Below are 26,652 nucleotides of genomic sequence, written 5' to 3' on the forward strand. Positions count from 1 at the left end.
GTGTCCTTCCCTGTGTTGGATGCACACTGGAGGGTGGTGGTGGGACACGCAGGGTCTCACTCTCTCAATGTTCTTTGTCCCACAGCCTCCACCGATGGGGCGTCACTTCCTGGGAGCTGTCCGTCTGGACTGAAGAGCAGCTTTGTGGACTCCGCTGGCCCTGTTACCTCCAGGCCTTGCACTGTGAGCCTGCCATGGGAGGACGGCCCACAGAGGCTCTGGGCTTCTGTGGATCAGGACCCCCGGCAACACAACAGGCACGGTGACAAACCACACAGTGCCATGTAGAGCAGGCGGCAGCACACCAGCTGGGAAGGGCTGAGCGTCCTGTGCTCCTGAACAGCGGCGTCTTGTCTGGGGCTGTGGGAGAGCGCAGGGGGCGGCGCCTGCGCCTCTCCCAGTGCGTCCTCCAGTGCCCTTAGGGTACTCTTCTTGGTGAGCCGTCCACCGCCTGCTCCTGGCAGCTGACGCTGCCTTCTGGTCCTGCACCCTGCCCCTCTCTGTTCATCTGGCGGGGGCCTGTCTGTACGCCTTACCTGTCCACCCCCAGAAAGTAAGAGCCCAAGGCCAGCCCCACAGGGCAGCCCCTCCCTCTTCTGGAACTGGGGGCGGCGCTACTAGTGCGTCTCTCCCTTGCCAGGAAGTCTGGGCCATCTCTGAGAGCGAAAGGCTGCTTGGGGTGGGGGTCAGGGTTGAAATGAGGTGTCAGCACATTGCTCTTTAGGCTGCTATTTATTCTGAGGTGGCTTTGCCGCACCTTCCCTTGCAGCTGCAGTAACCCATGGGTCTTTATCGAGGTGGTGGTCTTGGGGTAGAATCCTCCTTTTATTTTACTACTTAATATAAAACGTTTATTTTTTACCAGGCCTGTGGCTCCCAGTAGCAATATGTTTCCTTTCCCTAATATGCAAATACTGGCTTCGTTGCTCAATTTTGTGAGTGCTTTTGAATTTAGATGATTTAAAACTCAAGAAGATCACTTTTTTATCTTGCTCAAGCTGTGCCTGCCAACTTGTAACTTAATAAATATGGGAAATCACCAGTTAAGGTGATATTTTCCAGAAAAAAGAAGAATGACTCAGTTGTAGAAGGTATGGAAGTGAATCTGAAAGTCGTTCCTCAGTGCATGCCTCCGCTTCCTTCCCTCTTGGAAACATCACGCCAGAGATGGACTGATGTCTGCCGTGGACCGTCCCGCAGACCCAGCCTTCGTGGCCTGAGGCGCCTGGCACTGCTTTGCCACTTTCTTCCTAACTGAGCTCTGCTGCTCGCTCTGCCGCCTTGCTCTGGGGCCTGGGGTGATCCTGGCAGTATCGAGAAACGCGTTATGTTTTTATATGGGGAGATACGTTAACAGTTTCATGTGGGTGGTTCTTTTCGGGTTTTCTTCCTGTTTTGATACTTGTCTTTTAGAAAGGTGGGAGGATAATAGTGCCGGTGCCTGAGCTGGGCCTGCTCTGGTCCCGGCGGAAAGTGAATGGGCGTCTGCGGACGCTGCTCTGGGAGCTTTTTGCTCTATGCTCAGAGGACTGATTTCTGCATGTCACCCACCCCTTGTTCAAAGCTGAGGGGCCCACCCTTGCTCTGTGACTTTTCGTTTGTCATCTTGGGAGGGAAGGCAGGTGCCTTTACGGGCAGGGTTTTTCCCTTTTGAGGTGTTGACATTCATTCCTGTACAAATTATTTCCCCAGCCACGTTTTTCTGTAGTGTTCTGTAGTTCAAAAAGAAAATTTCAGTTGTCTGCTAGCACAGAATTTACTTCCTTGATTTCTTTCCCGCCTTTCCTCCAAATCAGTCTTTTCCTTTCTCTGCTATATAATCGTAAAACCTCATCCTGAGCAAAATATGTCTGTCATCTCTTGGGCGGTGACGAGCACTGGCCTGCCTTTCTGCGGCGTTTATCACCGTAAAGTGAGGCGAGTCCTTCCCTCCCACAGAAAATCATCAGCCACACTGGGAGGGGAAAGGATGCGCCCAGAAATTTAGTCCAAGGCCTAGGTCACTTGTATATATAAACATATAGAAATAACTAAGGCTTTTATAATCGCAGTCACTCAGTTGACTTACAATCTGGGTTTAATTTAACTTTGAGTTTGGAGTGGAGCGGGAGGTGAGCAGGGACCTTTGTGGGAGGGACCACCTCTCCTAGATGGCCCTGTGCCACCTCACCTGCCAGTGTCGTGGTTGTGCAGCAACACCGAGTGTGTGTAGAGGTGCACGTCCCAAGCCTGTGCTTCCGCTCCAGGGGCTGAGGAGGCCCAGCTGTTGCCAAGATGTTGGTGCAATAAAATAACAAGTTTTTGTGAGTCCTGCCTGTGTCTGTGTTTTTTCCCTTTGACCCCCAGTCTGTTTTCCCAGGAGAATGAAAGGTTCTCCTGTGCGGTCAGGTAGCCCAGCAGTAAGTGGGGGCGTTTGGAGCAGGTCGTCACTACAAATAAAGGGAAATAAAGAGATTGACTTAAATGTATTAATAAAGAGGTTTATTTAAATTTAAAAAGATGGAGGAGTCCTTTGAAGTGGTTGCTAAGCTTGGTGGGTGATTTCCCATGAGTATTATATTGAGGAAACTTGGGAACAATATCATTCCACTGAGGTTTGTTGTGTGAATTTTTTTTAATGTTGGGATTTCTGCAGGGAAAGATGGGGAGAAATAACAGGTTGTACGAAACTTGGAGTTTCCCTCACAGTTGGCAGGAGCAACCTAGGCCACAGGTTTTGGGTCCTGCCAGTTCGGGCAGGAAAATGGAGAATGGGGCGTGGGGATGGCCAGTGCCTGGGCGGCCATGCCCAGCACTGCTGGCAGTGTGTGCGAAGGCCTGGGAGATGGGGCTCGAGTGGAGAAGACAGGTGAGGACGGCCAGTCCAGTAGGACCATCCGGCTGCCTGGCTGGTTGCCAGTTTTCTTAGACTCTGCTTGCCCTTTGGGGTTTCTGTTTCTGGTCTTCAGGCAGCCCCCCGTTCCCCTCTGGTTATTCCAAATGTTCTTGCTCTCCTGCTGCCTGTGTGCTCCTTAATCTTGGCAAATGATTTCTAATCCTGCTTCAAGAATTCCTCTCCCACTCCAGGGGGCTGGCCCCGTGGCCGAGTGGTTAAGTCTGTGCGCTCCGCTGCAGGCGGCCCAGTGTTTCGTTGGTTCGAATCCTGGGCACGGACATGGCACTGCTCATCAAACCACGCTGAGGCAGCATCCCACATGCTACAACTAGAAGGACCCACAACGAAGAATATACAACTATGTACTGGGGGGCTTTGGGGAGAAAAAGGAAAAAATAAAATCTTTAAAAAAAAAAAAAAGAATTCCTCTCCCACTCCAAAATAAAACAAAACACTGAAAAATGAAACTGAAACCAGTTTCTCTCCATCTCCATCTGTTCTTTTCTCCCTCTGATCTGGTGGCTCCAACACTCACGGAGTGGCGGAATCACCGGGGAGGGGCATTTAGTACTAACGAGAACAAAATCGGCATCCTTGGGGGCGAGGCTTGGACACTGGCATTTAAAACCTTCCTGAGTGATTCTACTGGGCAGCTAGCGCTGAGAACCCCCTTCTGGTCTGTTGTGTCCCATTGAAACGAGCGTCAGAATCACCGGGGGGTTATTAGAACACAGGTTGCTGGGCCCCATCCCCTGATCTTCTGATTCAGCAGGTCTGGGCTGGGGTTCCCAGGGGATGCTGATCCTGCTGGGTGGGGACCACACTCAGACTCGCGGCCGTGATCAATGGTTCTCATATGGAGTGGTCAATAGGGGTGGGAGTTTGGGAAGGAAGTCAAATGTATAGACGGAAGCTTGTTCCTCTTGACCCTCTGTGGGGACCTCCACTGTAGACTAGATGCTGGAAGAGGTGGCCCTCTGTAGGGCTGGTACCCCCCCACCCCGTGCTCTTGAGAACAACCTCTTGCATTGTTTGGGGGACCTTGCTCCAGTAATTCCCCTGTCTGCCTCCTGTCTCACTTCCCCCTTCCATCCCTCGTGAACATGTTCAGGTGTCTGCCATCCTGCAGAAAGCCCTCTTGTCTCCGTGTCTCCCAGCCACCCTCTCCCTCAGCTAAGTTCCAGTCTGCTCTCCCTGCTTCCTTCTCCACTGTCCTTAGTCTGCCTTCTGCCCTCATCGCTGCACTCGGTGACCCAGTGCCCAAATCTGATGGGCGTTTGCCATGGCTTCTTTTTAGAACTTGACACTGTACCCCTCCCCTCCCTAAAAACCTCTTCTTTTTCTGTCCCTTAAATGTTAAATCTGCTGCATCTGATGAGCACTAGACGCGTAGATATAGCCAGAATCGATCAACTCCAATCAAACATCCCAACGTCCGATCAATATATCCCGCTGAATGTCTTCAGCTGGGTACCCTCCTGGCAAATTCACAGCCCAGACTGAATCCATTATGTTGTCTGCACTCCTCTTGTCTGTGTCCTGCTCCTCCTGTGTCCCTCCCGTGGCTGGGGGCCCACCCTACCCTGTTGCCAAAGCCAGAAACATGGTTGCCCCCCCCAGCACCCCCTCCCATTACTCCCACACACGCCAGTGATGGAAGCCTGATCTTTCTGCCCGGCTGTCTTGAAATTCCTTCTCTTTCCCACCCCCGCTGCCTGCCTCTCAGTTTGGGTCAACATCATTTTTCTCCTGGACTCAAATAGTCTTCTAACCAGTTCTCCAACCTCCAGGCGACCTGCTACCTGCTCCGATTTCCTGGCCTCTTGACAGTTTTTCAAGACAAGAAACCCTAATCAAATCGTTCCGACGTGAGGCTTCCCACCACCTGTCAGATAATACAGAGTCTGCTGTATTTGTGATCTAGACCCATCCTGCCTCTTCAGTCTTCTGTGGGCCCCTGCGGACCTCTGGGCAGCTGTCCAACACGATGTAATGTGGTCCTTGGAAAGCACTCTAAGAGTCAAGGAGATGGACTTCTGTGCGGTGCCTGAGCCAGGAGCGTGCTTACTCGGAGCACAGCCTTTGCACAGGCCAGTTGCTTTCTCGAGGACAAGCTGCTGCATGTTGTTCCTGCTTTAAAAGGATTACAGTCGAGTCGGGTTGGAGTCATGACCTACGATGGAAAGAAGACCAGACTGGGAATCAAGACGCGTGTTCTAATCGGGGGTCTGCCTCAAGTTCGCAGCGTGGACATGGGTCAATTACGGCCCCTCTCTGGGTGTCCTCTGTGACATGTGGACGTTCGGTTGAAGCGGTCATAACCCGTCCTCAGGCCGTGGGCCTTGCATGCTCCTCTTTCCTGGTGCTTCTCCCTGTCCGCTTCATTTTGGAGGATGGTGATTAGAAGTGGCAGGACGCGCTGTTGCATATCCATTCCATGTCATGTGAGAAACGCGGTCACAAAAATTCTGTCCCTTAAGCAAGTTCTAGGTATTTAGGTGGCTTCTTATCATCATCTTCTCCTTCTGGCCTTGGACCAGATTTTAGCAAACAGAACCGAAGTACATGGCAAATACTTGCTAGGAAAGGCGGGTAGGGAATGCATGGGGCTTCACTTAAACCAGTGACTTTTTCAGGGCGATGTTGAATGAATGTGTCAGGCTTCATCGCCCCGTGCTAACGGTTGGGATTGTTAAAATGTACCTTACGTGGTTTGTTGCTCTTGCAATATTATAAGTTATCTGTGTTTAATGAGCTTTTCTTTCTCCCCTTTAAAATGTATGACTCCTCTGTTTTCTGTCTTACGTGGCCATAGGCAGATAGTTCCCATTGGCAGGGACTAGTGCTCATTGCCTCCAGCAGGGCCCAGCACTTCCAGGCACCCAGGAAATCTTTGCTGACTGAGTTGCTCTGGAAAAGTTGCTTAAGGGAGCATGGTCGGTGACCATGCATTTGGACTCTGCTCAGAAAACCAGCAGCCCACCCTCCGTCGATGTCGCTGGCTCAGACATCGTCCTTGCACCAGTTCTCCTCGATGTTGCCTTCTCTGAGCCCAAGCCCCTGCCCCGCTCTTTGTTTTTCTCACAAGTGAAAACATGTAGGCAAAGTCTGGCGGGAACTAGAGCATTAGCTCCTCTATTTGAACTGAAAGCCTGAACTGCATGGCACGTGGCCAGCCGTCTTTTGGGCGGCATGGGAACAGTTGGTGACAGCTGGATACAATCAAGTTCCATTACAAACAGATTTTAAGTGCCATTCACACATAGAAGGAACTGCAAGCTTTAGCAAAATAAAATCTGGGGGTTTTCAAAGCGAGACAATACCCCAATCTCGGCCTGCGTGAGCGATCCGGTGTGCGGTGTCCTGCGTGTGTGAAGCACCCTTTCTTCCCCAGGGCACCGCCTCCTGCCCCTGAGTGCTGACTGCAGGACTGGTGAGTCAGGCAAGGATGGCTCCAGGCCGAGCTGCCCGGCCCCCTGTCTTGTATTTATTGAGGACCCCGGAACTGAATGCCTGTCTAAACCCTGTGTTCGGCCCACTCGCCTGGGTTGGGAGGGGTCAGAGGCTGTCTTCTAGAAGAAGAGCTGCTGCCCTGCCTCGGTCACCCTTTGACCTTGGTCTCAGGGAGTAGGACGGGCTCCCGTGGGAGTGGGCAGGTGACGGCTAGCAGGCCCAGCAAAGCCCGTTCTCGTGCAGCAGGCCTTCTCCCGAGGCCCTTCTCAGCCTTTGGCCCCTCCCAACCCCAAATATATTTTGGGTTACCTCCGCTTAGAAAACCTCTTTCGTAATTCTGCTTCTGAGATTATTATGTAAGGCAGGGATGGCGGAAGGGAAGCATCAACTTAAAATAGTCATTAGGTGGATCACCCACCAAGGAGGACAGACAGATGGCAGTGAGAGGCCGGCAGAGAGCCCCGGCCCGTGTTCAAGGGTCTCTGAAGGGGGAAGAGGTCTGGGTCAGAACCAGCAGTCTGGAGCGGAGGTCCAGATGCTCCGCCAGCGCGCCTGCCCTTTCCCCGCCCCTCTCTCCTTCGAGGTCTGCTTATGCTCCAGGGGCGCAGGACACAAGTAGCGAGTGAAGCCAAGCTGGGGGCTCCCAGTCTGCACTGAGACCTCTGTGAGCCTCAGTTTCCAAATCTGTGGTAGACAGATTTCATCTAATGATACCTCCATCATGAGTGTCATATAACGGCGTGTCTCTGACAGTGACCCGTGCTCAGAAGTGCATTTTAAATCCCTACCCAATGGACACTTGCATGCATTCATACATGACCAAAACAAACACTACCCTTATTTTATGTAATAGATGCCGATTTTTTTCTATCTTCTCTTCATCTAATGATGATTGGTTTCTCAACCACTAAGATTCAGGACCTGCTGTTTGAAAACCCTGTTGGAATGAAACAATGTGAAGTTAAGGGAATTTGTAAACAGTCAAGTACTATGCTCATCGAGTGACTAGCATCCGCACAGCAGGCCCCCCACCCCTCCATCCAGAGGTACTGGGTTTGGGACTTCAGAGGGCAACTCTGGAGTATTGGTAGTGAGAAATAACGTGGTACCCCAATCGCTTTTCTTCCTGAGTTTTGGTTATTGAGCAAGAGTTCAGGTGGCAAGGGACACTTGTATACTGTCAAGGGCAGGAGGCCGCTCGAAAACACCTCGCACCTTCCAGGGACTCAGGTTAGAGAGTAGGAGGGATGAACGGAGAGGGTGGCAAATGGGGGAGAGCTCAGTGCTGTCCTGTGATGAAGGCAGACCCCCCGGGTCAAAGCGGGTTGGCTCTGAGGGCTCCTGAGGCCAGGCCAGTAGGGACCAAATGCAGCTGAATCACTGAACACGCACATCAAAACACAAGGACACCTTGGGGCCAAAATGTGACTCCCTGCTCTCATGTCACCTGTAAACTAGACAACCTGGTGAAATCAGTGAAGATTAAGCTCATAAATCCACTACAATGAACCTTTTAGGAGAAGGCTAATCTATACAAGAGAAGTATCTAGTTTTTGGAATTATTCAAAAGAGATATGTGGAGAGGGGGCTGGCCCAGTAGCACAGCAGTTAACTTTGCATGTTCCATTTTGGCAGCCTGGGGTTCGTCAGTTTGGATCCTGGGTGCTGACCTATGCACCGCTTAGCAAGCCATGCTGAAGCGGCATCCCACATATAAAGCAGAGGAAGATGGGCACGGATGTTAGCTCAGGGCCAGTCTTCCTTGGCAAAAATGAGGAGGATTGGCAGCAGATGTTAGTGCAGGGCTAATCTTCCACAAAAAAAAAAGAGAGAGAGAGAGAGAGACATGTAGAGAACGTGCCTAAGGAAATAGAGACCATCTTAGACTTCCAGGAGACACCCAGGTTCTCCACCAAAGGCTGGGTCAGTCCATTCATGGGATTAGCACCCGTGTTTGTTTGTGAATGGACAATTTTCTCAGCCCCCAGAAGGGTGGGCCAGAGCCACACCCCTGATGGGACGTAAAGATTAGGGTTCCTTAGGCTGATGTGTTGCCGTCCATCTCGTCGAACCGAAATACTGTCAGCTGTGTGGAAGTCGAGCAGAAGATGGTGACAGGTCTGTCACTTTAGAGATCAGTTCTGGGCGGAAACCTCAAATCCGTTGGCAGAAGCCGCATTTTGTGGGTGGAAACAGATCCGGGGGGTTCAGGTGCTGGCCCAGGTCCCAGGGCTAATCAGGAGCAGATCTGGAATGAATGAACGCACAAACTGAGTTTCCTCATTCATTTATTCCTTTTCTATGAGAGGAAATTACTTTCCTTTGTTGTCTAGAACAATTGAGAAGTCCTGGGAGGCCTATTTTAGGGTTGGCCCGTAATGAGATAGGCTGCTGTGAGGAGCCACACCTCTCCCCCCGATGGAGACAGTCCAAGAGAGCTCCCGTGACCCTCCGGGGACATCACCAGGGCCATGGGTTGAGCTGTCCTCCAGCAGCCCCTGGGTAGAGCACGTGGTGCTCAGGCGTCCGGTGGTACACGCACCAGGAAGACCCGGACACCCCTGTGTCATGAGCGATCCTGATGTCCCTGCCGGCTGGGGCGCTCATAATTTTTATGGCTAGCTCCAAACCAAGAAAGAGCTTTTGCATCTGGGAGTGGCTAGAAGAGTGCCATTTTTCTTTATTTTTCTAAATTAAAAAAAAAAACAAAAAGTAATGCATCACATATTTAAAAACAACCAGCCAGGGCTGGCCCAGTGGCGTAGTGGTTCAGGTCGTGCACTCTGCTTCCGCGGCCTGGGGTTCGCAGGTTCAGATCCCCGGCACAGACCTAGCACTGCTTGTCAAGCCACACTGTAGCGGCATTCCACATAAAACAGAGGAACATCGGCACAGATGTTAGCTCGGTGACAATCTTCCTCAAGCAAAGAGAGGAGGATTGGCAACAGATGTTAGCTCAGGGCCAATCTTCCTCACACACAAAAAGATAGATAAATAAATAAAAAATGAAAACAACCAGATAGCAGAGAAAGACAATGAAAAAGCAAGTTTAGAATGAAAAGGTCTCAACCTCCTCTCCTCCCAGTTTATTTCTAGCAACTTTTTTGTATATCCTTCCAGAAAGAAATGATTTTGCAAAAAGCAGAACGTGTATATTTCTATGTAGCATTTGTATCTATCAGTGAGTTTTTTTTTTGAAGAAGAAGCTCAGCCCTGAGCTAACATCTGCCAATCCTCCTCTTTTTGCTGAGGAAGACTGGCACTTAGCTAACATCCGTGCTCATCTTCCTCTACTTTATATGTGGGATGCCTGCCACAGCATGGGTTGGCAAGCGGTGCCATGTCTGCACCTGGGATCTGAACTGGCGGACGACTGGGCCACCAAAGCGGAAAGTGCGAACTTAACCACTGCACCACCAGGCCGGCCCCTATCAGTGAGTTTTTTAAAGCAGACAAGTGTAAGGTAGTGCACTGGGGATTAAAATACACTACATCTGGCCATCAAGGTGGTCGATGAGGCTGATGTCCTCAGGAAGGAACAGCCGGGCTGCAGCCGGGAAGTCAGCAAAGATAGAATTGGACTAAGGGGAGCCCACAAGGAAGAATTCTGTACCTTTTCCTCTCTTTTCTTAGTGGTCTAAAAGGCCCTGGAGGTCCTGGGATCTCCATGGAGTTCCTGAGGCAGTGCCGTGTGGAGGGGGCCATGAGTCACTGCAGGGGAGCTGGTGGGTCTGGGGCTGCCATTCTGCAGCATTGGGATTTTCCTTTTTGTCACAAAGAAAAAGGCCTCCAGATTTCCTAGTGTCTCATTTGGTCCCTTCTTACATTCTCTTGCTGCTTTGTAAGCAGTTATTTTGAAGGGTCAAGTAGGAACGCAGTGGGGTGGGTGGGACTTATCATGCGTGTTGGGTGATATCCTGGGAGGGCCGCCCACCTGGCCCTGCCACAGCCCTAGGTGTGCCCTGGCCTCGGGACTTCCTTGGGCTTCAGTTTTCTGGTCTGAGACTTCATGGGACAGGATGTTGTCTGAGGGCCTTTCCAATTCTTTCCTTTGTCCCTTCACTGATTGACATCTATTAAGGAGTGGCACCTGGATTGCGCAGGTCCTCAACCTCCAGGGGCAGAACCACTGCCCAGGCTCAGCAAAGGTCAGCTCAGTTTACCAGTGGGAGGGGACTGCCCCGCCCAGTGCAGGGAAATAAACATGTAGGGAGCAGTCTAGAAACGGGAGCATTTAATGGGTGCGTGAATCAGGAATCCTGAAACGCTGGGAGATGAGGCACCTCCCTTTGAAACCTGACCCAGGTAAATTCAGCAGTGAACTCTGACGTTCATTGTGCTACGGTTCAGACAGCAGAAATAAACGAATTCAAATACTCAGCAGCCTTTGGCCAACCACCGGGCCCTCCCTGGCCAGCTGGGGCAGGCCTGGCCCGCGAGGTTGACGTCAGCGAGGACCACCCTGCCCTTCAGCGGCCGGACGCGACCTTGGGCCTATGTGGGCGGCCCGAGCTGCCGGCTGCGGGGCTGCCCGGGTGAGCCACCCGGATGCCCCGAGCCACCCTTGCGAAACTCGAAACCTGCGCGGCCCCGCGGAGGCGGCGGGGGCGGGGCCTCGGGCCCTGGGGCGGGGCGGGGGGGCGGCTCCCCGGACGAGCGCGGGCCGGGAAGCGGCAGCGTGCCAGGGTGTGCGTGCGCGGGGGCGGAACAGCGGGCCCAGGGGCGGGGCCTGAGCGTGCGCGCGTGCGCAGGCGCGGGTCTGGAGGCTGCCGAGTGCCGGGGTGCGTGCGCGCGGGCGGTGGGGGCGGGACCTTAGGCCTGGGGGCGGAGCCTGGGCGCGCGCGCGTGCGCAGGCGCGTGCCGGGAAGCGGCCGCGTGCCGGGGTGCGCGCGCGGGCGGCGGCGGGCGGGGCGCCCCGCGGGAGGCGAGGGGCCGGCGGCGGGCGCGGGGCCGGGGGCGGGGCTCCGAGCCGGGCCGGGGCGAGTGGGGCCAGGTGCGGCGGGACGCGGGCGGCGAGCGGCGAGCGGCGAGCCCGGCGCCGGCACCATGGAGGAGGACGACAGCTACGGTCAGTACGGCCGGCGGCCCGGCCGGCGAACGCCCCCTCCCTCGCTTCCTCCCTCTCCGGCCCGGCGGCGCCTCCGGCGGCTCGCGTTTCCCGGGGACGGTGGTGCGGGACGCGAGCCCCGGGCGGCCGGACCGGGCGGGGGCCTCTGCAGGGCGGGGGTCGCCGGGGCCTGAGAGGCTGAGGGCTGAGGGGCGCCGGGGGTCTCCGGGGCGGGAGCAGGAGGTCGCAGGGCCGAGGTTGCCAGGGTCGCAGTTTCTGGGTCGCCGAGGCGGGGACCGGGGTCTCCGGGACGGAGGTCGCAGGGCTCGGGATTGCCCGGCCCGGGGTCTCGGGGCGGGGGTCTCCGGGGCGGGGTCGCCGGCCGCTGTCACCCGGCGCAGGCCCGGCGGTGCCCCCGAAGGTGCCGTGTCCCCTGCGTCCCCGCCGCGTTCTCCATAGTTTCTGGCCCCTTGGTGTTGGCAAGTTGTGTGCCCCGGTCCGTGCCTTTGTTCAGAATCGGAAACGGGAAAGCAGCCAACGAACCGAAGCGGACAGGCCACCGGGGACGTTTCTGCGGCCAAGTTACCGGTGACTTGAGGGTGCTGTCGGGGGCCAGGAGCCCGGCCACTGGTCACCCGGGAGGGCCGGGTTAGTTATGCTGACCACCGTTAGGTTTAAATAGGCTACCGGTACAGCGCGCTGTCTGGGCAGCCTGGAGGTGCGTGCAGGAAAACTCAAGTTTGCCTTCTCGGCGGTGCGCATAGACGCGGCATAGTGATCACACCACACGGACGGCGAAAACTTGACAAAAACGAACAGTTTCCAAATTCTCCCCCTGCTAACCTTACCCTGGAAACTGTTGGCCGTCAGCGAGGGCGTTCCTCCCTCGCGTGGCTTGAAATTGCAGGGGCTGCAAAGGTTGTTTGAAATGCTTTAGTTAATTAACATTTTATTCGAGAGGAATTTAAGAAAGAATGGCAAATAGAACAGGTGGTGAACTTGCGTGGTTTGGGAGCAGAGTACAGATCCTGCAGAATTTAAAATGCTTATGTGGCTAAATGGAACCAGATCCTGGTTTAGTGACTAACACAGGTTGTTAGGATTATCTGTTTGTTTATGGGTTAGTGTTGAGAAGCTGTTGACTGGTGAAGAGGTGGGTTTATGACCTGCAACTTGACCCTGAGCTGCAGACACTGAGCGCGCAGCTGCTCTCAAGACCCACTTGTGCCTAAGTCCAAAGCTGGTTAGGGAGGGGTGCCTGTCAGATGGCCCCTGGTTGCCTTCCGAGTAAAAGCTGTGTGTGTGCTTTTCTTTTGTGATTGAACAAAAAATCATCCACTGGCTGGTCCCAGAGGATTTTTTGGCCCCTCCAGACCTCTCTTTCTGCCCGTGAGAAGCCTTGTCCAGCGTTGCCTGCTGCTGTTTTCTCTGCCTTCTCTTGCCGTTTTAATCTCTGTCACATCGCAGTGTTCTGCCAGGCTTTCTTCTTGCCCTCTCCTGGTGTTCTTACCCGCCAGGCGAGACAGGAAGTTGTCGGTCTGGTTGCTTTTAATACAGTGACTGCTTTGCCACCAGGCATGACATGAATTTGTGCTTGAAAGGGGTAAATGGAAGCAGGATATACTCATTTCCTATGGCCGCCGGAACAGATTAGCACAAACTTTGTGGCTCAGCCCAACGCAAATTTGCTATCCTGCAGTCTGGAGGTCAGAAGTCCAAATTTAGTCTCACAGGGCTAAAATCAAGGTGTTTGCAGGGCTTTGTTCCTTTCTGGAGGTTCTAGGGGAACATCCGTTTCCTTGCCTTTTCCAGTTTCTAAAGGCCTCCTGCATCCCCCGGCTGGTGGCCGCCTTCCGTGTCCACAGCCAGCAGGCGGCATCTTCTCGTTTCCCTCTGACCTCCGCCTCTTCTCCTTAGGACCCTGTGATTACATTGGATCCGCCTGGATGATCCCGCATGAGAATCAGCATCCTTAGTTCTGCGGCAGTGATCCCCCTCTGCTGTGTAGGGTGACGTGTTCACAGGTTCTGGGGATCGGGACGTGGATATCTTTGGGGGCCATTATTCGGCTGACCGCACATAAAGATGAGAAAGAAATTTATTCTTCCCCTTTATACAATTAAAAAAAATCATCTTCTTTGTATTTTGGAGGAACCAAAAAAGGTTGAGTTCAGGAAGATTCCCCACCCATAGGGTTCACCACACAAAAGGGAGCTAATAGCTGAAGATGGTCATAGGAAGAATGAGTTTCCCAGATCTTCAAGGCTTGCCTCTGGCTCCAGAACTGTCCATTTTCCTCATTGGTTTTACAGAGAAGTAACCTTGAGAGATAAGACAGCTGTTCGGAGGCCACATTTCAAAAGGAAATGTGTGGCGCAGACTCTAAAGCATGTGAAAGGCCGTGTCCAGAGGCGCCCTCAGAGCCTCCGTTGTTGCGTGAGTCAGCCTAGGAAAGCACCCCTGTGTTAACATTGTGTCTTTGGGGAAATGGGTTATGATTTTCCCAGCTACCACTTTGGCGTAAAAAACTTTTGGAACATAACTCATTTGTAGTATGCTGAAGACAGAGGATGAGTCTTAGTTTCCCTGTTCAATTAAAGAGAATTTTGAAAACTAACAACAAGGCCTCTCTCAGCGGTGTGTTCTTTGGTGTCCTGTGTAGATCCCCCACTGAGTACGGAAGCTTCTTCCTGCAGACACTCCTGCAATACCGATGGTGTCTTCTGAGGTTCCTAACTCACCAGACAGGTACAGCGTGGCTCAAGCTCCACGTGCAGTGTGATGGACTATACTACGAAGGCCCATGGGGGGGAAGTTAAACCAAAGTCACTTTAAAGCTTATTTTTCTTTGGAAAATGTGGAATTAGTCATTTTCTAAAAGCTTAATAATTGACGTTTTAAGAGAGATGTTCATGTCGCTTGTGGCCGGTTGGTTGTTTCCCCCAGTTTCTTTACGAATGTGACATAATTGGGAAGTTGTTTTTTTTTAGAGTCACGTTATCTCCTTGTTAGAACGCTGTCCTTCCTGGGCTTCACAGTTCCCATTTGCACAAGGAGGAAGTATTTCTCCTTTATGGGATACCCTGCCCAAGAGAAGACTCAGTTTCTCTTGGTGATTCTGCACTTGAGCAGACATTTTAACCTGCCTTTTCATGGGACTCCTCTGGAACTTTATGTGAAAGTTTTTGTGAATGTGCACTTTTGGGGGGTCCTTAGCTTTCATCACGTTCTCAGACGGTTCTGACTCCAGGAATGGCTGTTCCAGAGGTTGCCAGCGTGCTGTCCGCCTCTTTTAGGACAGGTCCTGAGGTAGAGATGGGCAGGGTCATCTGGTAGTAACATTGGAAATAGTAGTGTGATGATTCTCTGTCACAGTGATGACAAGATACTCCACTCTCCGAGCATGGCTTCTTAAGATTATTGAACTCGTGGTGCCACTCAAGGCCTTTACTTCTCCAACACAGCTTCTCCTCCTCTTGCTTTTTATTGGCTTCAGACTTATGCCTCTTCTGCAGTGTGAGGGAGAGTTGGCCTTTAAGAAATAAGCTTCTAAGAGAGAGTGGAGATGTTGATCTTAACCAGGCACAGCCTCCGTCCTCAGCGGATAAAGTCAGGTGTGGGCAGTGGCGTGCGTGGGTGCTGCTGCAGGACGGCGAGTGGGAGCCCGTGGCGTTCCGGGGAGATTTGCTGTTTCGTCTTTGTGCCTCTGGAACAAGCATGGGGCCTGGGGCCCAATAGAAGCAGCCTAGCAAGTGTTGAGGGACTAATAGCTTGCACCAGGTTCCCTGCGGCAGAAGTCAACATTCAATGAGCTTGAGCTTTTGTCTTCAGTCTCCATCCCAAACAGAAACAGGAACACTTTTTCCTGTGCGTTTGACTCCATGCCAAACCAATTTGCTTTGTTTTTCTCTGATATTGATGACTTTCATTGTTCTCAAATTTATACACTTAATGATTTGCCTTTATTGAAAAGAATACAGTTATATGAAGTCAGGGCTGTCTTAGAAAATCTGGAACATAAGGTTACCATAATTACATATTTTATGGTCTTTAAGGTAGATTTCCAGGGGTGACATTAACTTGTCAGAGGGTATAAACATTTTCAGAATTCTTGATGCGTGGTGCCAATTTGCTTTCCAAAAGGGCTGTGCCAGTTTACCCTGTTCTTAGTGATGTGTGGGGTACATGTTCCAGGGTCACTGCAAGTGTGCCACTGCTGAGGATTAGCATTTGAAAGCTTTTTTTTTTAAAAAAAACCAATTTTATGGTTACAAAATGGCACCTCTTTAAATCTATTGATTCCTAGCCAGGATGAAAAAAAATTCTTTTGCATATTTGTGTATTATATGTATGTATTTGCACATTGTGTATTATGACCTGGCTCTTCATGTGGGACGATGATTTCTTCATTTACTTAACTGAGATTAACTCTTTTTTTATGGCCTGTATCAAGTCAAGTGTTTATGTTTTTCTCTTATTTGTAGCACGGGGGAAATATATATTCATTCTGACTGGGATTTGGGTCAGGTTTTGACCAATGGTAGTTGTCACTTATTTACCTTTCCTTAATTTATCTTTTAAAGATCGAAGGTCTCTCAACTCAAATAGTGTCTTCTGGCCAAGTACAGTATGTTTCCTTTAGAGGAGAAATCGTGAGTTGAGGAGCTCTTATCGGTCTGGGTTATGATGATCAATAGTTCATCCTGTGGGGTCTTAAGGCACATGCCCACTGCTTTCCAAGTGTCCCGTGTGTTAATCCAAAACAGTCTTGCCAAATAGATCTTTTTCTTATATATTTCACGCCTTTAGGATCAGGTAGTCCTACAGTAAGATCCAGGAGAGTGCCTTCTTGTTTCTCGTTTCAAGAGTGAGAGCAAGCATATGGGTCACTTGGGGGAGGGGCGACAGGACTGTGAGGCAGAGTTTGGAAAGCTGCAGTGTGAGGGCTGTGTGTGTGTGTGTGGGGGGGGGTCGTCTGCTCTGCTAGAGGCCTCTGCGCCCTTTCCTCCTCCCCTCCAAGATGAAAGGCGTGGACAGTGGGCCCCTGGAGAAGGGCTCTTGGCCTGACCTGTCTGTCTGCTTCATTGCCACACTGCTTCTGGATTGTCTCTCTAATTGTTGTTGCTTAGTTTCGGCTGCAATAATAGAGGCATGGAGGAGGTGGGAAATTATTTAGAAATGTTCGAGAAGTGAGTCCCACATCCTCTGAAACTGCTGGTAATGTTGTTTTGCTTCGCTCTTTGCGTTGACTAAAAAAGACATAATATAGGTTGAAGGCTGTGTAGGGGATTTTTGTTACTCTTCATCATCCAGGATCACGGAACGTGGTGTCTGTCTGCTTTCTGCTGGTGAGGTGGTGATGACCTGCTCTCTGTGATGCCTGACTCCTTCAGCAAGGGTCAGGATGTTACCTTCCTTAGTCAAGTCTTTTCATGTTTTCTACTTTTTTTTTTGAGTCTTCCATAAGGTTTCTATTTCAGAAGCATGACTTTATCTGGCCATGTTACAGTCTATGTTGTAATTATTAGTGTTGGGTATGAATGATGGAATTGGTTTAATGCTATTAAAAAAACTTTCCTTGGGGCTGGCCCAGTGGCTTAGTGGTCGACTTTGGTGTGTTCTGCTTTAGCGGGCTGGGTTCGTGGGTTTTGGATCCCAGGCACAGACCTACACCACTCATCAAGCCATGTTGTGGTGGCAATCCGCATACAAAATAGAGGAAGATTGGCACAGATGTTAGCTCAGGGACAATCTTCCTCAAGCGAAAAAGAGGGAGATTGGCAACAGGTGTTAACTCGGGGCCAGTCTTCCTCCTCCCAAAACAAACAAACTAAGAAACCAAAAAAACCCACTTTCCTCCTCAGTAGTACTTTTGCAGTTTTGGTTTCTGTGAGCAATTTGTAAGTGCTTATTCAGTCAACAAGCGTTAGTAACCACTGCGGACGGTGCAGCCCCTGGTGTCACGGATGCTTTGAGCCTAGACGGAGACAGATGTGGAAGCACGCTATGAAGGAGAGTGTCAGAGTGGATGTTGCAGGGGTGGACATGACAAACTGAGGTAGTCCGAGGAGAGCGGTCCTGTCTGGACTTGGGGCGGATGAGGGCTGGGCAGAGGAAAATCTGCAGGAGAGCTGCAGTTTGAAAGGTGAGTTGGTGCTGACCAGGGGAATGTGGCAGAGAGAATGAGCAGAGCCAGGAGGCGCCGAGTAACTGGGCCCCTGGGGCACCGCAAGTGGTGTGTGCCTGAGAGCAGGCGTTGGGGGGGCTCGGCGAAGTCGTGAGGGCTTCTGTGTGTTACCAAGGACTTTATTCTCTGGGCCATGGAGGGTGGTGAACGACGCTCACTTTGCATTTTGGGAGGATTCCTCTGACTGGTGTGGTTCCGATGGGCACCGGGGAGATCCCTGGGGAGCTGTTGCAGCTGTCCAGGTGACCTAGAGGATGAGGGCCTTTGGAGGAGGAGGAGAAAGGGAGGAATAATGACAAGACGGGTGGAGGACCTAAAATCGGTAGGATTTGGTTACCAGGCTTTGGGAGGGACAGAGCGCCCAACGGATAGGGGCAGGGTTGCAGGTGAGTGCCAGCTTCTGTCTCGGGGCCACTGCTTGGAGAGTTTCGAGACGGAGTGTCTAGAGGTGAACCTGGGAGCTCAGTTTTGGACACACTGAGTGGAGTTTTGAGGTACTTACAGACCGTCCGCTGTGAGAGGTCTGTTTAGGCAGTTGGATTTGGAACTGGAGCTCAAGAAGTTATCAGCGCGTGAGTGGCGGTGGAGCCCAGGGAAGGGGCGAGATTCCTGCTGGTTGAGAAGAGGTGCAGGGATGCCCAGGAGAGAGCGGTCTGGAGAGGAGACGCGGGGATCAGTTGTCTCCCTCTGGGAGCTGGCCTGCACGTGGGCGGGGAGAGGGTGGCGCTGGAGGGCTGCGGGAGGGAGGGGCTTCGTTTGCAATTAGGGGCCTTAGGACTGTTGATGGACCGCCTTACACGCATTTTGCAAGCGATCCTGAGCCAGTCTTGAGTCCTGGTACTCAGATACTACAGCTCTAACCTCGATAGGGTGGAGCTCTTATTCCGTTTTCTGTTTGGGCTTTTATACACAGCACCTGCCATTTAGTTTAAGTTACTTTCTCTTATGTTCTCTGCTTCCCTGAAATGCAGTTGCCACCAGCCCTAGTGGCTGAAATTAAGAGGATGTTTTGACTTTTAGCTGTATTCTTGCGTTTCAGCGGCCCACCGGGCGTTCCCCTCAGACCTTCCCTCACATCGCAAATTCTGCGGGTCTGAAGGCCTTCTTTTCCTCGCTCCACTCTGGTCTTCCCTCCAGACTTCCCTAATTGTTTTCACTTTTATCACCATTTACTTCTCACTCTAGCTATTTAGGCTTGAAAAAACGTGGATTCCCTGCTTCCTGGCCGCCTCAGTTGCTTTCCAGCCATCCATCCATCTGTCCATCTCTCCACCCTCTTCTTCATTATCTTCTTTGTGTCAGGATATTTGCTTGATGCTGGGGCTCTGAAGAATTTTAAAATAAGGCCCTGCTTTCAAGAAGCTCACAGGGTAGGGGGTTGACAAGTGGAAAAATTTCAAGATGTGTGGAGATGGAAGCAGACACTGTGGGAACCTGGAGGATTCCAGTTTTCAGCGTGTTTTGGCTGAGAGCTACTTTGAATAAAACACCTAACCATGGGCTCGCGTGCGATGGGCGCATTCCAGAGCAGGTGTTAGCACTGTCACTGTTTTCACAGCAGTAGCTCACTGCTCTGCACCGAGTGCACTGCGGAGCACTTTCCGTGAGTGCTCCTTTAGTCCTCACAGTGGTCCTGTGTGGGAGGAACTAATAGCAGGCCAGTCACAGGGAGGAAATGGAGCCTGGGAGAGGTGGCTGTTTACATGAGGTGACCCAGCTGGTGGGAGCCCAGATTTCTCAGACTGCAGAGCCCGGCTTTTATCACTCTGCTGTGCTGCCCGCTCCTTTCCATTTCTCCACACCACTCTTCACTGTCATATACCTTATATACTTTTTATGCCTGTCTTTCTCCTGCAATTGGGGTACAGAGTTCCATGTCTTGATAAAGTTGGGGTAGTTTTTTGGTTAAAATCTATTGCGGGTTATTCAACGGATGTGTATTGAAAGAACCCATTGCTAATCTGAGGGTTGCGGTCTGAGGAGTGTGTAGGATCTTTGTCCTGGTCTGCGGACGGGGTTGGTGTAGAGGCCCTTCCTCCGGGGGGTTGGTAAGCGGGGCTGGTGTCGGGGCGGTCGGAGTCACGCAGCCGGGCCTCTGAGAACTCCTTGGAGCCAGGGTACAGCTTGTGATTGGGCAACCAGCATTTATATGAGAAATCCAGGTAACTAGGTGAAGGTTGATAGTAGTAATCCTGCCTCTTACAAATCTGTACTCAAGCTTGCCTCTCAGCCACTTACAGGGCCTTTTCATGTCACTTCTTGCCTTGTCACCCTTTATGATGAAATAGAAACGGCCATTGAAAGAAGAAATTCAACAATGAAACAAGAGAACACTGCAGGAGAGTAGCATTTCTTCAGGGGAACGACCGAGTACCTCCCAGAGTCTTCCTGCCTGAGGCTCTGACTTGGCAGCCTTGTCCCCTGTTGGAGGAGAGGCTGGCTTCTGCTGCGCCCGTCAGGATGGCAGTATCCTGATGGGGTCGCCGAGGATTGTGAGACAGGACTTCTGCTTTGCAGGTTCACAGACAGACTTTGGGGCCTGCATTCATAACCACTGAGTGAGAATGCCAGTTTATTACTGTGTTTGAAAGAGTTTTTAAAAGCGGGCTTTGGTCATTTGGCTGCTCTCAGCCCAACTGTGGACGTACCTGCAAGGGGACTGTCGTTCAGGACACCCAGCGAGCTGGGACACCAGAGTGTCCTCATTCTCATGCCTCCTGGTTTTCACCTCCTGTGACCGTCACTTCTGCGTCAGGACGGCAGCTAACAGTAAAGTGGAGTCGGAGTGCAGCTGCTGAGTGTCCTGGGCTGTCTTCTTGGACTTGGAGCCCTCCCGGTCGACTTCGCGCTGCGTAGGGCTTGCTTCCTCCTGAGGGCGGTTTGCCTCCCTTCTCCGCGTGACTTTTACTGATTGTGAAAGAGTGTGACTTCTTCACCCTATTCAGTAACTTTGACAAAGACTTCCAATGCTTTCCCTCTGTGTGCAGACAGAGCTTGGAGGAAGTGAAGTTCTGAAAAGATTGCTAGGATTGGAACTGAAGGATTATTTTATGGACTTATAGAGGTCCACCCTAGACTTTGTAGTCTCACTGTAGAGAACACCCCCAGGTGTGTTCCGTGGTGCACAGGGAGGGCACCTCTGAGTATGCTGATGCCTCTGGGGGGCCCCACGAGCTGTGACCCCTCACAGATCTCCACGCCTCGGCCCACTGCCTGCAGGGCCAGAGCGCACCAGCCACATACCCCCATTAGGGCCTTTCTCTAGCTGTTCGCTGGGCTTGAGGTGCTTTTCACCCAGATGTCCTCATGATTGATTCCCTCACTCACCAGCCTTTGCTCCATTTCCCACTCCTGGCAAGAATTACCCAGATGGTCCAACTAATTAAGCAACCTGAGTGGTGCTCTCCCGCTCTGCTCGACCCCTGTCGGCACTCATCGCCTTCTACCTATTACATTTACTATTTGTGGTTGTCTTCTCCAGCTGAGATGGAAGCTCCATGAAGGCAGGAATCTTCATCTTTTGTTATCAGACACAACCCACATGCCTACAACCGGGCCGGGACGTTGTAGGCTCTCAGAGTTTGTTGAATGAATTGTTAAATCCACACTCCCTCTTCCCATCTGTTTTTGATCTCACTGAAATTGCTCATGTCAACTCGTAAGTTGCAGTTGAAATTAGCATGTAGCCGTTTCACCTCACACATGTCATGTCCCATCTCATTCTTCTGTTGCTTTGTGGTTTATTTGGGGCTGCAGCTGGTCGAGGTAATAACCAGCTAGGAAGTTCCTCACTACGGATTTGCTGGGAGGGTTATGGAAGGCTTTCTATGCATTCAGAGATTTCAGTACAAATCTTAAAAAAAAGGGACGTTTAGACGAAATATGTGATGATTCTATTCTTGAAGATGAGTGTGGCAAAGAAATTCTTTAAGAGATGCTAGTAGAGGGGCCGGCCCGGTGGAGCAGTTGTTAAGTTCGCACATTGCACTTCTCGGTGGCCTGGGGTTTCCTGGTTCGGATCCTGGGTGCGGACATGGCACTGCTTGGCAAGCCATGCTGTGGCAGGTATCCCACATATAAGGTAGAGGAGTATGGGCGTGGATGTTAGCTCAGGGCCAGTCCTCCTCAGCAAAAAGAGGAAGATTGGCAGTAGTTAGTTCAGGGCTAATCTTCCTCATAAAAAAAAAAAAGGCTAGTAGAACCTCCAGTAAGGTGATCTGTGGTCTGAGTCCACTTTATCTAGGAAGTGTGAAGGTGTTTGAGAAATGCGTGTATCTTGACAAGGATTACAAATTTGTGATTGATTTTTTTTCACGATTAAAAGAATCAGGAAAGCAACTGGATATCTTGGTAGAATGCTACTCTGACTTGGATCCTTTCTGGACATGCCCTCAGCACCATAGAGAGACAAAAGAAGTGGCTTCATTTATCATTTTTTTTATGGCTGCTGTAACAAACTATCACAAATTTAGTGGCTTAAAATAACACAAATTTATTATTTTACTACTCCCTGGGTCACAAGTCTAGATTGGGTCTCACTAAGATCAAAGTGTCAGCAGGGCTGGTTCTGTCTGGAGGCTCAAGGAACGAATCTTTGCTTGCTTTTCCACCTTTTTGAGGCTGCTTGCATACCTTGGCTCCTGGCCCCGCTCCGTCTTCAAAGCGGCAGTGGCTGGTCGAGTCTTTCTCACATCTCGTCACTCTGACACTGCCCCTCCCACCTCCCTCTTCTGCATTTAAGGACCTTGTGATTACACTGTGCCCACCCCGATAATCCAGGACACTTCCCATCCCTAGGTCACCTGATGAGCAACCTTAACTCCGTCTGCAACTTTAGTTCCCCTCTGCCACAAAGGTGAACAGATCCACGCGTTCTGGGATCAGGACGTGGATGTCTTTGGGGGCCATTATCCTGCCGACCACACCACCCTGTGGCTTTTGTGTCCCTGGGTGTTTCTAGTGAGGATAAGCAGCTTAGTCCTTCGTGCGTATCTTTTTCTTCTTGAGGAAATGTTCCAAATGCATAGTAAGGATTACAGAATCGGGCTAGTTCTAGAGCATTCCTAGTTGAAAGTGTGTGCAAAACATCATCAGGCTTTGACCCGTACATCCTGTTTCTGCTCCTCAACAGCCCTATTTGTCATCAAATTACCAGAAGAAAGTCTTCAGTCGGAAGGCTATGTTGTTGCTGCCCGTTCTTAGGAATGTGTTTGTACTTTCTTTGATAACAAAGAGAGTTTTTCCTAGTTTCAGGTATTGGAAACATCCCTGAATGATGGAGCTTGATAGGAAAAAGGAGTTCATTATTCTAGAAGGAGATATTGGCATGTCATTATGTGGTGATTTTTTTCCCAGACACCTGTCTTTTGTGCTTTGTCACATGATGGACGTCTCATTGTGTGGAGGAAGCAGGCCGGGTGCTGTTACTCTTGCACAAATTCCTGCTAAAGGCTCATTTGGTTAATTTTTACCCTGAATAGATTTCAGGAATACAAGACTGAATTTTTGGCTAGATACTACTGGTCTTCCTCTTTTCTGATTTTGCTATAATCTCCCATTTTCTTGAACACATAAATATGTATATATATAGCACTCTAATAATAGGAATTTAAATTTCTACCTTAAAAAATTATAAAAGTAACATATCTTTATAGTAAAAACTTGTTTGATAGAGAAAAGCATATAGTTAAAAGTCACTTTTGATTTTTAAAAGTGTTTTAATAGACTCTAGGAAGTCTGAGCAATTTTAGTTCTCTGTATTATCCCCAAGATCAGTTGATTTACACACAAAAATAGGTTATACGTCACCTGATTCCAGCCTGGAGCAGCAGGACCGAAGAAAACAGTTGCTATGAGACTGAATGGTACTTGGAGATCGTGACCTGGAGAAAATAACTTCAGAACCATTTGGACTCAAAAGGCAGGTAGCTGAGGTATGCATGTGAACAGGATGTGTGCTGTAGCATGGCTGCGAGAGTGGGCTCATATGTAGGAGAACATGTGAACTGGACGTGTGCCGTAGCATGGCTGCGGGAGTGAGCTCGTGTAGGAGAACATGTGAACAGGACATGTGCTAGAGCATTGCTGTGGGAGTCAAAACTTGGAAACTACTAAATGATTGTCGGTAAGGAGATGGTTCAATATGTAATTGTGTATTTATGTTACAGAGTGTCAGGTGCCCCTCACAGCTGTGAGGTCTGCATGCACAGGTGTGGAGGATGGCCATATGAAGCTGAGTGCAAAACAGGTTGCTCAGGAGATATCCTGGTTATGATTATAAAATTGTGTTTTATCAACTCACATGGGTCTCTGCAAAGAAAAACGTCTATAACCTTTATAAGGATTCAGACCAGACATTGAAACTAAAGCTAAGCTGTGGACCTGGAGCTGGCGGTGTGCCAGAGGGAGCAGGCAGGGGCGTCCTTCGTGCTCTACAGGTGAGTGTGGCAGGGACGAGGAAAAGCGCTGGAGCCTCTTCTTGACTGCCAGTGAAGATGGGGGTGGCTGAATGACAGTTGTATTTGGGGTGAATTTTGATTTTAGGAAGTGATGTCATCAGATTTATTTGATACCTGTAACTTTGAGAAAGATGGGTATGTGGTACTTTGTGTCGAATTACTTTTTACTTCTGTTTAAAAATCTTAAGAACTGTTGTAGTGGGGTTTTTGTTTGCTGTAGGAAAAAAGCATTTGAAACTAGTAAAATGTCATTGCGTTCTTTGTTAAACTGTAAAAACCTAGCTCTTTGGATGCGAGGCAAGGAGTAAAACATCGGTGGTGAAAAAGAAGGAAGAGTTTTTGACTTTTAGATATCTGAGTTTGTAAAATGACCATGCATTTCCAGTTCCAGATCGATACCTATTATAATTAGAGTCATCAGGTGTCTCAGGCAGATGAAGATAGAAAAGTGGTTTGTTTAACCTACCTATTGGAAGTGTATAATCTGGTAAATTGGATTAGAATGGTGGTTCCCATAACTGGCTAATCTGCAAAATCACCTGGCTGAGTTTTTTTCAAAAGCAGTTTGCTCTGGGCCCCTACTCCAGCCATGTCTGTGAACTGAGATCCTCCAGGGCGGGATCCAGGAGTGACGGAATACATACATGCACACGTGTTGTCAGAGCTGCTGAATTCCTGGAGCCCAGATGTACGAGACTCGCTCTCCCGAACCTCATGCGCTCTCCTCAGGGTGCGTTGCAGGGCCTGGCTTGGGTCAGTGGCAGAGACGGTTCCCTTCATTTCCTGTGTTGATTGTATGAAGTGATGGTGAGAGGATTTGTGTGTCCGGGATTGTAGGGAGGGAAGGCTGAGTGTTAAATGCATTTCTCCAACTGTAACTATCTAATTGATGTGGTTTTGCTTTAGGCCATTCAGAATTCCCCTTAGAGGGTTTTGAGCTTTCAAGCAGAGCTTTTTCAGAGGCTCAGCAGATCAAAGAAGCAAAAAATAACCAAGCTTGGGGTTTTTTTGCTCCTTTATTCTAGCTACCAAGTTTATCTACCTCCCCACTTCAGCCTCCCCAGGTGTCTGTGTGGTTTCTGTTTTGCTCCTTTTAGAAAAAAGCCAGCTTCCCTTGGTGTTGCCCTGTTGCTAGGCAGCCCCAGGACGGTGTCATCCTAGAGCCCTGAACTGCACTGCAGAGGAAGGGGCCTGAGGAGATCCTGCCCCTCCCCACTCGGGACGCGGACTGCCAGGCACACGGGACCTGCGCAAGAACTGAGGCTCACTCGCCTTGCCAAAGCATCTTCTGAGTCGTTTTCGTTCTCCTCAAGGGCTGTTGGGAGATCGTCTGAAAATTAAGCCACGTTAGGTGGCCTGCTAGGATTGGCCATAATTGTATGTGGCCTCCTTACTTTAGCACTTGGGCAGACTTTGAAAAATTACTACTAAGGAAAATTTCAAACACATGCAAAAGTAGAGGGAAGAGTATAATGAACCCCCACGGACCCATCACCACCAACGCTTTGGTGTAATTTCCTTTCAGTCTTTTTCTATGCATATTCCTACATGTTCACTCCTCTTAAGTCCTTTTTGGAAAATGTAGGATTAAAAATTAAGCTTAAAAATTAGTTCTAGTCATTCTGTGGAATGTTTTGTAGCTTTTTTTTGAGAAGTGTTTTGAGCTTTTTTTTCTGAGCTAACATCTGCCCCCAATCCTCCTCTTTTTGCTGAGGAAGACTGGCCCTGAGCTAACATCCGTGCCTATCTTCCTCTACTTTATATGTGGGACACCTGCCACAGTATGGCTTGACAAGTGGTGCGTAGGTCCACACTCGGGATCCGAACCGGGGAACCCCAGGCTGCCGAAGCAGAACGTGCAAATTTAACCACTGTGCTGGTGCTCCCCCACCCCCCACTTTTTTAAAAGATTTTATTTTTCCTTTTTCTCCCAAAGCCCCCCAGTACATAGTTGTGTATTTTTAGTTGCAGGTCCTTCTTGTTGTGGCATGTGGGACACTGCCTCAGCATGGCATGATAAACAGTGCCATGTCAGCGCACAGGATTTGAACCAGTGAAACCCCGGGCCGCCGAAGCAGAGCGCGTGAACTTAACCACTCAGCCACGGGGCCGCCCCCTCTTTAAAAAAATAGTAATGTACGTTTTTCTCTGCCATTAAAATTTGTGTGTGGACAGTTTTTTAGTGGCATCTATCGGGAAGGGACCCTGTCCTCATAGAGGACAGCAGGAGAAGCGAGACCACACAGGAGAGGAGAGGATGGGCAGGCCAGCTGGGTGGCCACAGCTCCCTGGGGCTCACAGCAGGTAGTGAGACTCACTGGGTCAGAACCAGACACTTTATTCCATGGAGCACAGCAGACAGCAGGACCTCAGCCTGGGGGTGCTACTTCCCCAACCCCAGGTCCCACGGAGTGATGTGATGGGCTCGGACCATGGCCATGCTAGAATTGGGTTGATCTGCAGCTGAGGAACCAGGGACTAAGGGCTTAGCACCTTTTGTGGCAGGCAGCAGACAAGCCAGGCCCCCTCCCCAGGGAGCCAGCGAGTCATGCTGTGGTCTCCTTGACCAACCAAATGTGACAGAACGACGTGCAGGCATGCTCGGGCTCCATGGTGGCCTGCCTCTGCCAAA

At 50.5% G+C, this 26,652-nt stretch overlaps 2 protein-coding genes across 12 annotated transcripts in view; both read left to right on the forward strand.

Annotated features, from left to right (window-relative positions):
* USP36 (ubiquitin specific peptidase 36) overlaps positions 1–2,307 on the forward strand; it is a 40,755-nt gene extending 38,448 nt beyond the window's left edge. For all 8 annotated transcript variants that reach the window (XM_070559804.1, XM_070559803.1, XM_070559807.1 and 5 more), the window contains one exon: positions 86–2,307. The gene's annotated coding sequence lies outside the window, so the exon portion shown is untranslated. The remainder of the gene's footprint in view (positions 1–85) is intronic.
* An 8,208-nt stretch (positions 2,308–10,515) lies between these two features.
* The window catches only part of CYTH1 (cytohesin 1), an 82,083-nt gene continuing 65,946 nt past the window's right edge, over positions 10,516–26,652 (forward strand). Inside the window, exon 1 of one of the 4 annotated variants that reach the window (XM_070561395.1) lies at positions 10,516–10,633. In XM_070561395.1, the coding sequence (XP_070417496.1) occupies positions 10,603–10,633 (31 nt within the window). In that variant the 5' untranslated portion in view covers positions 10,516–10,602. Of the gene's footprint in view, positions 10,634–11,059; positions 11,110–11,226; positions 11,397–23,729; positions 24,000–26,652 lie in introns of those variants that run through there. The other 3 variants (XM_070561398.1, XM_070561397.1, XM_070561405.1) reach the window with 3 other exon arrangements.

Source organism: Equus przewalskii, chromosome 10 (genome assembly GCF_037783145.1).
Source record: "Equus przewalskii isolate Varuska chromosome 10, EquPr2, whole genome shotgun sequence".
Lineage (NCBI taxonomy): Eukaryota > Metazoa > Chordata > Mammalia > Perissodactyla > Equidae > Equus > Equus przewalskii.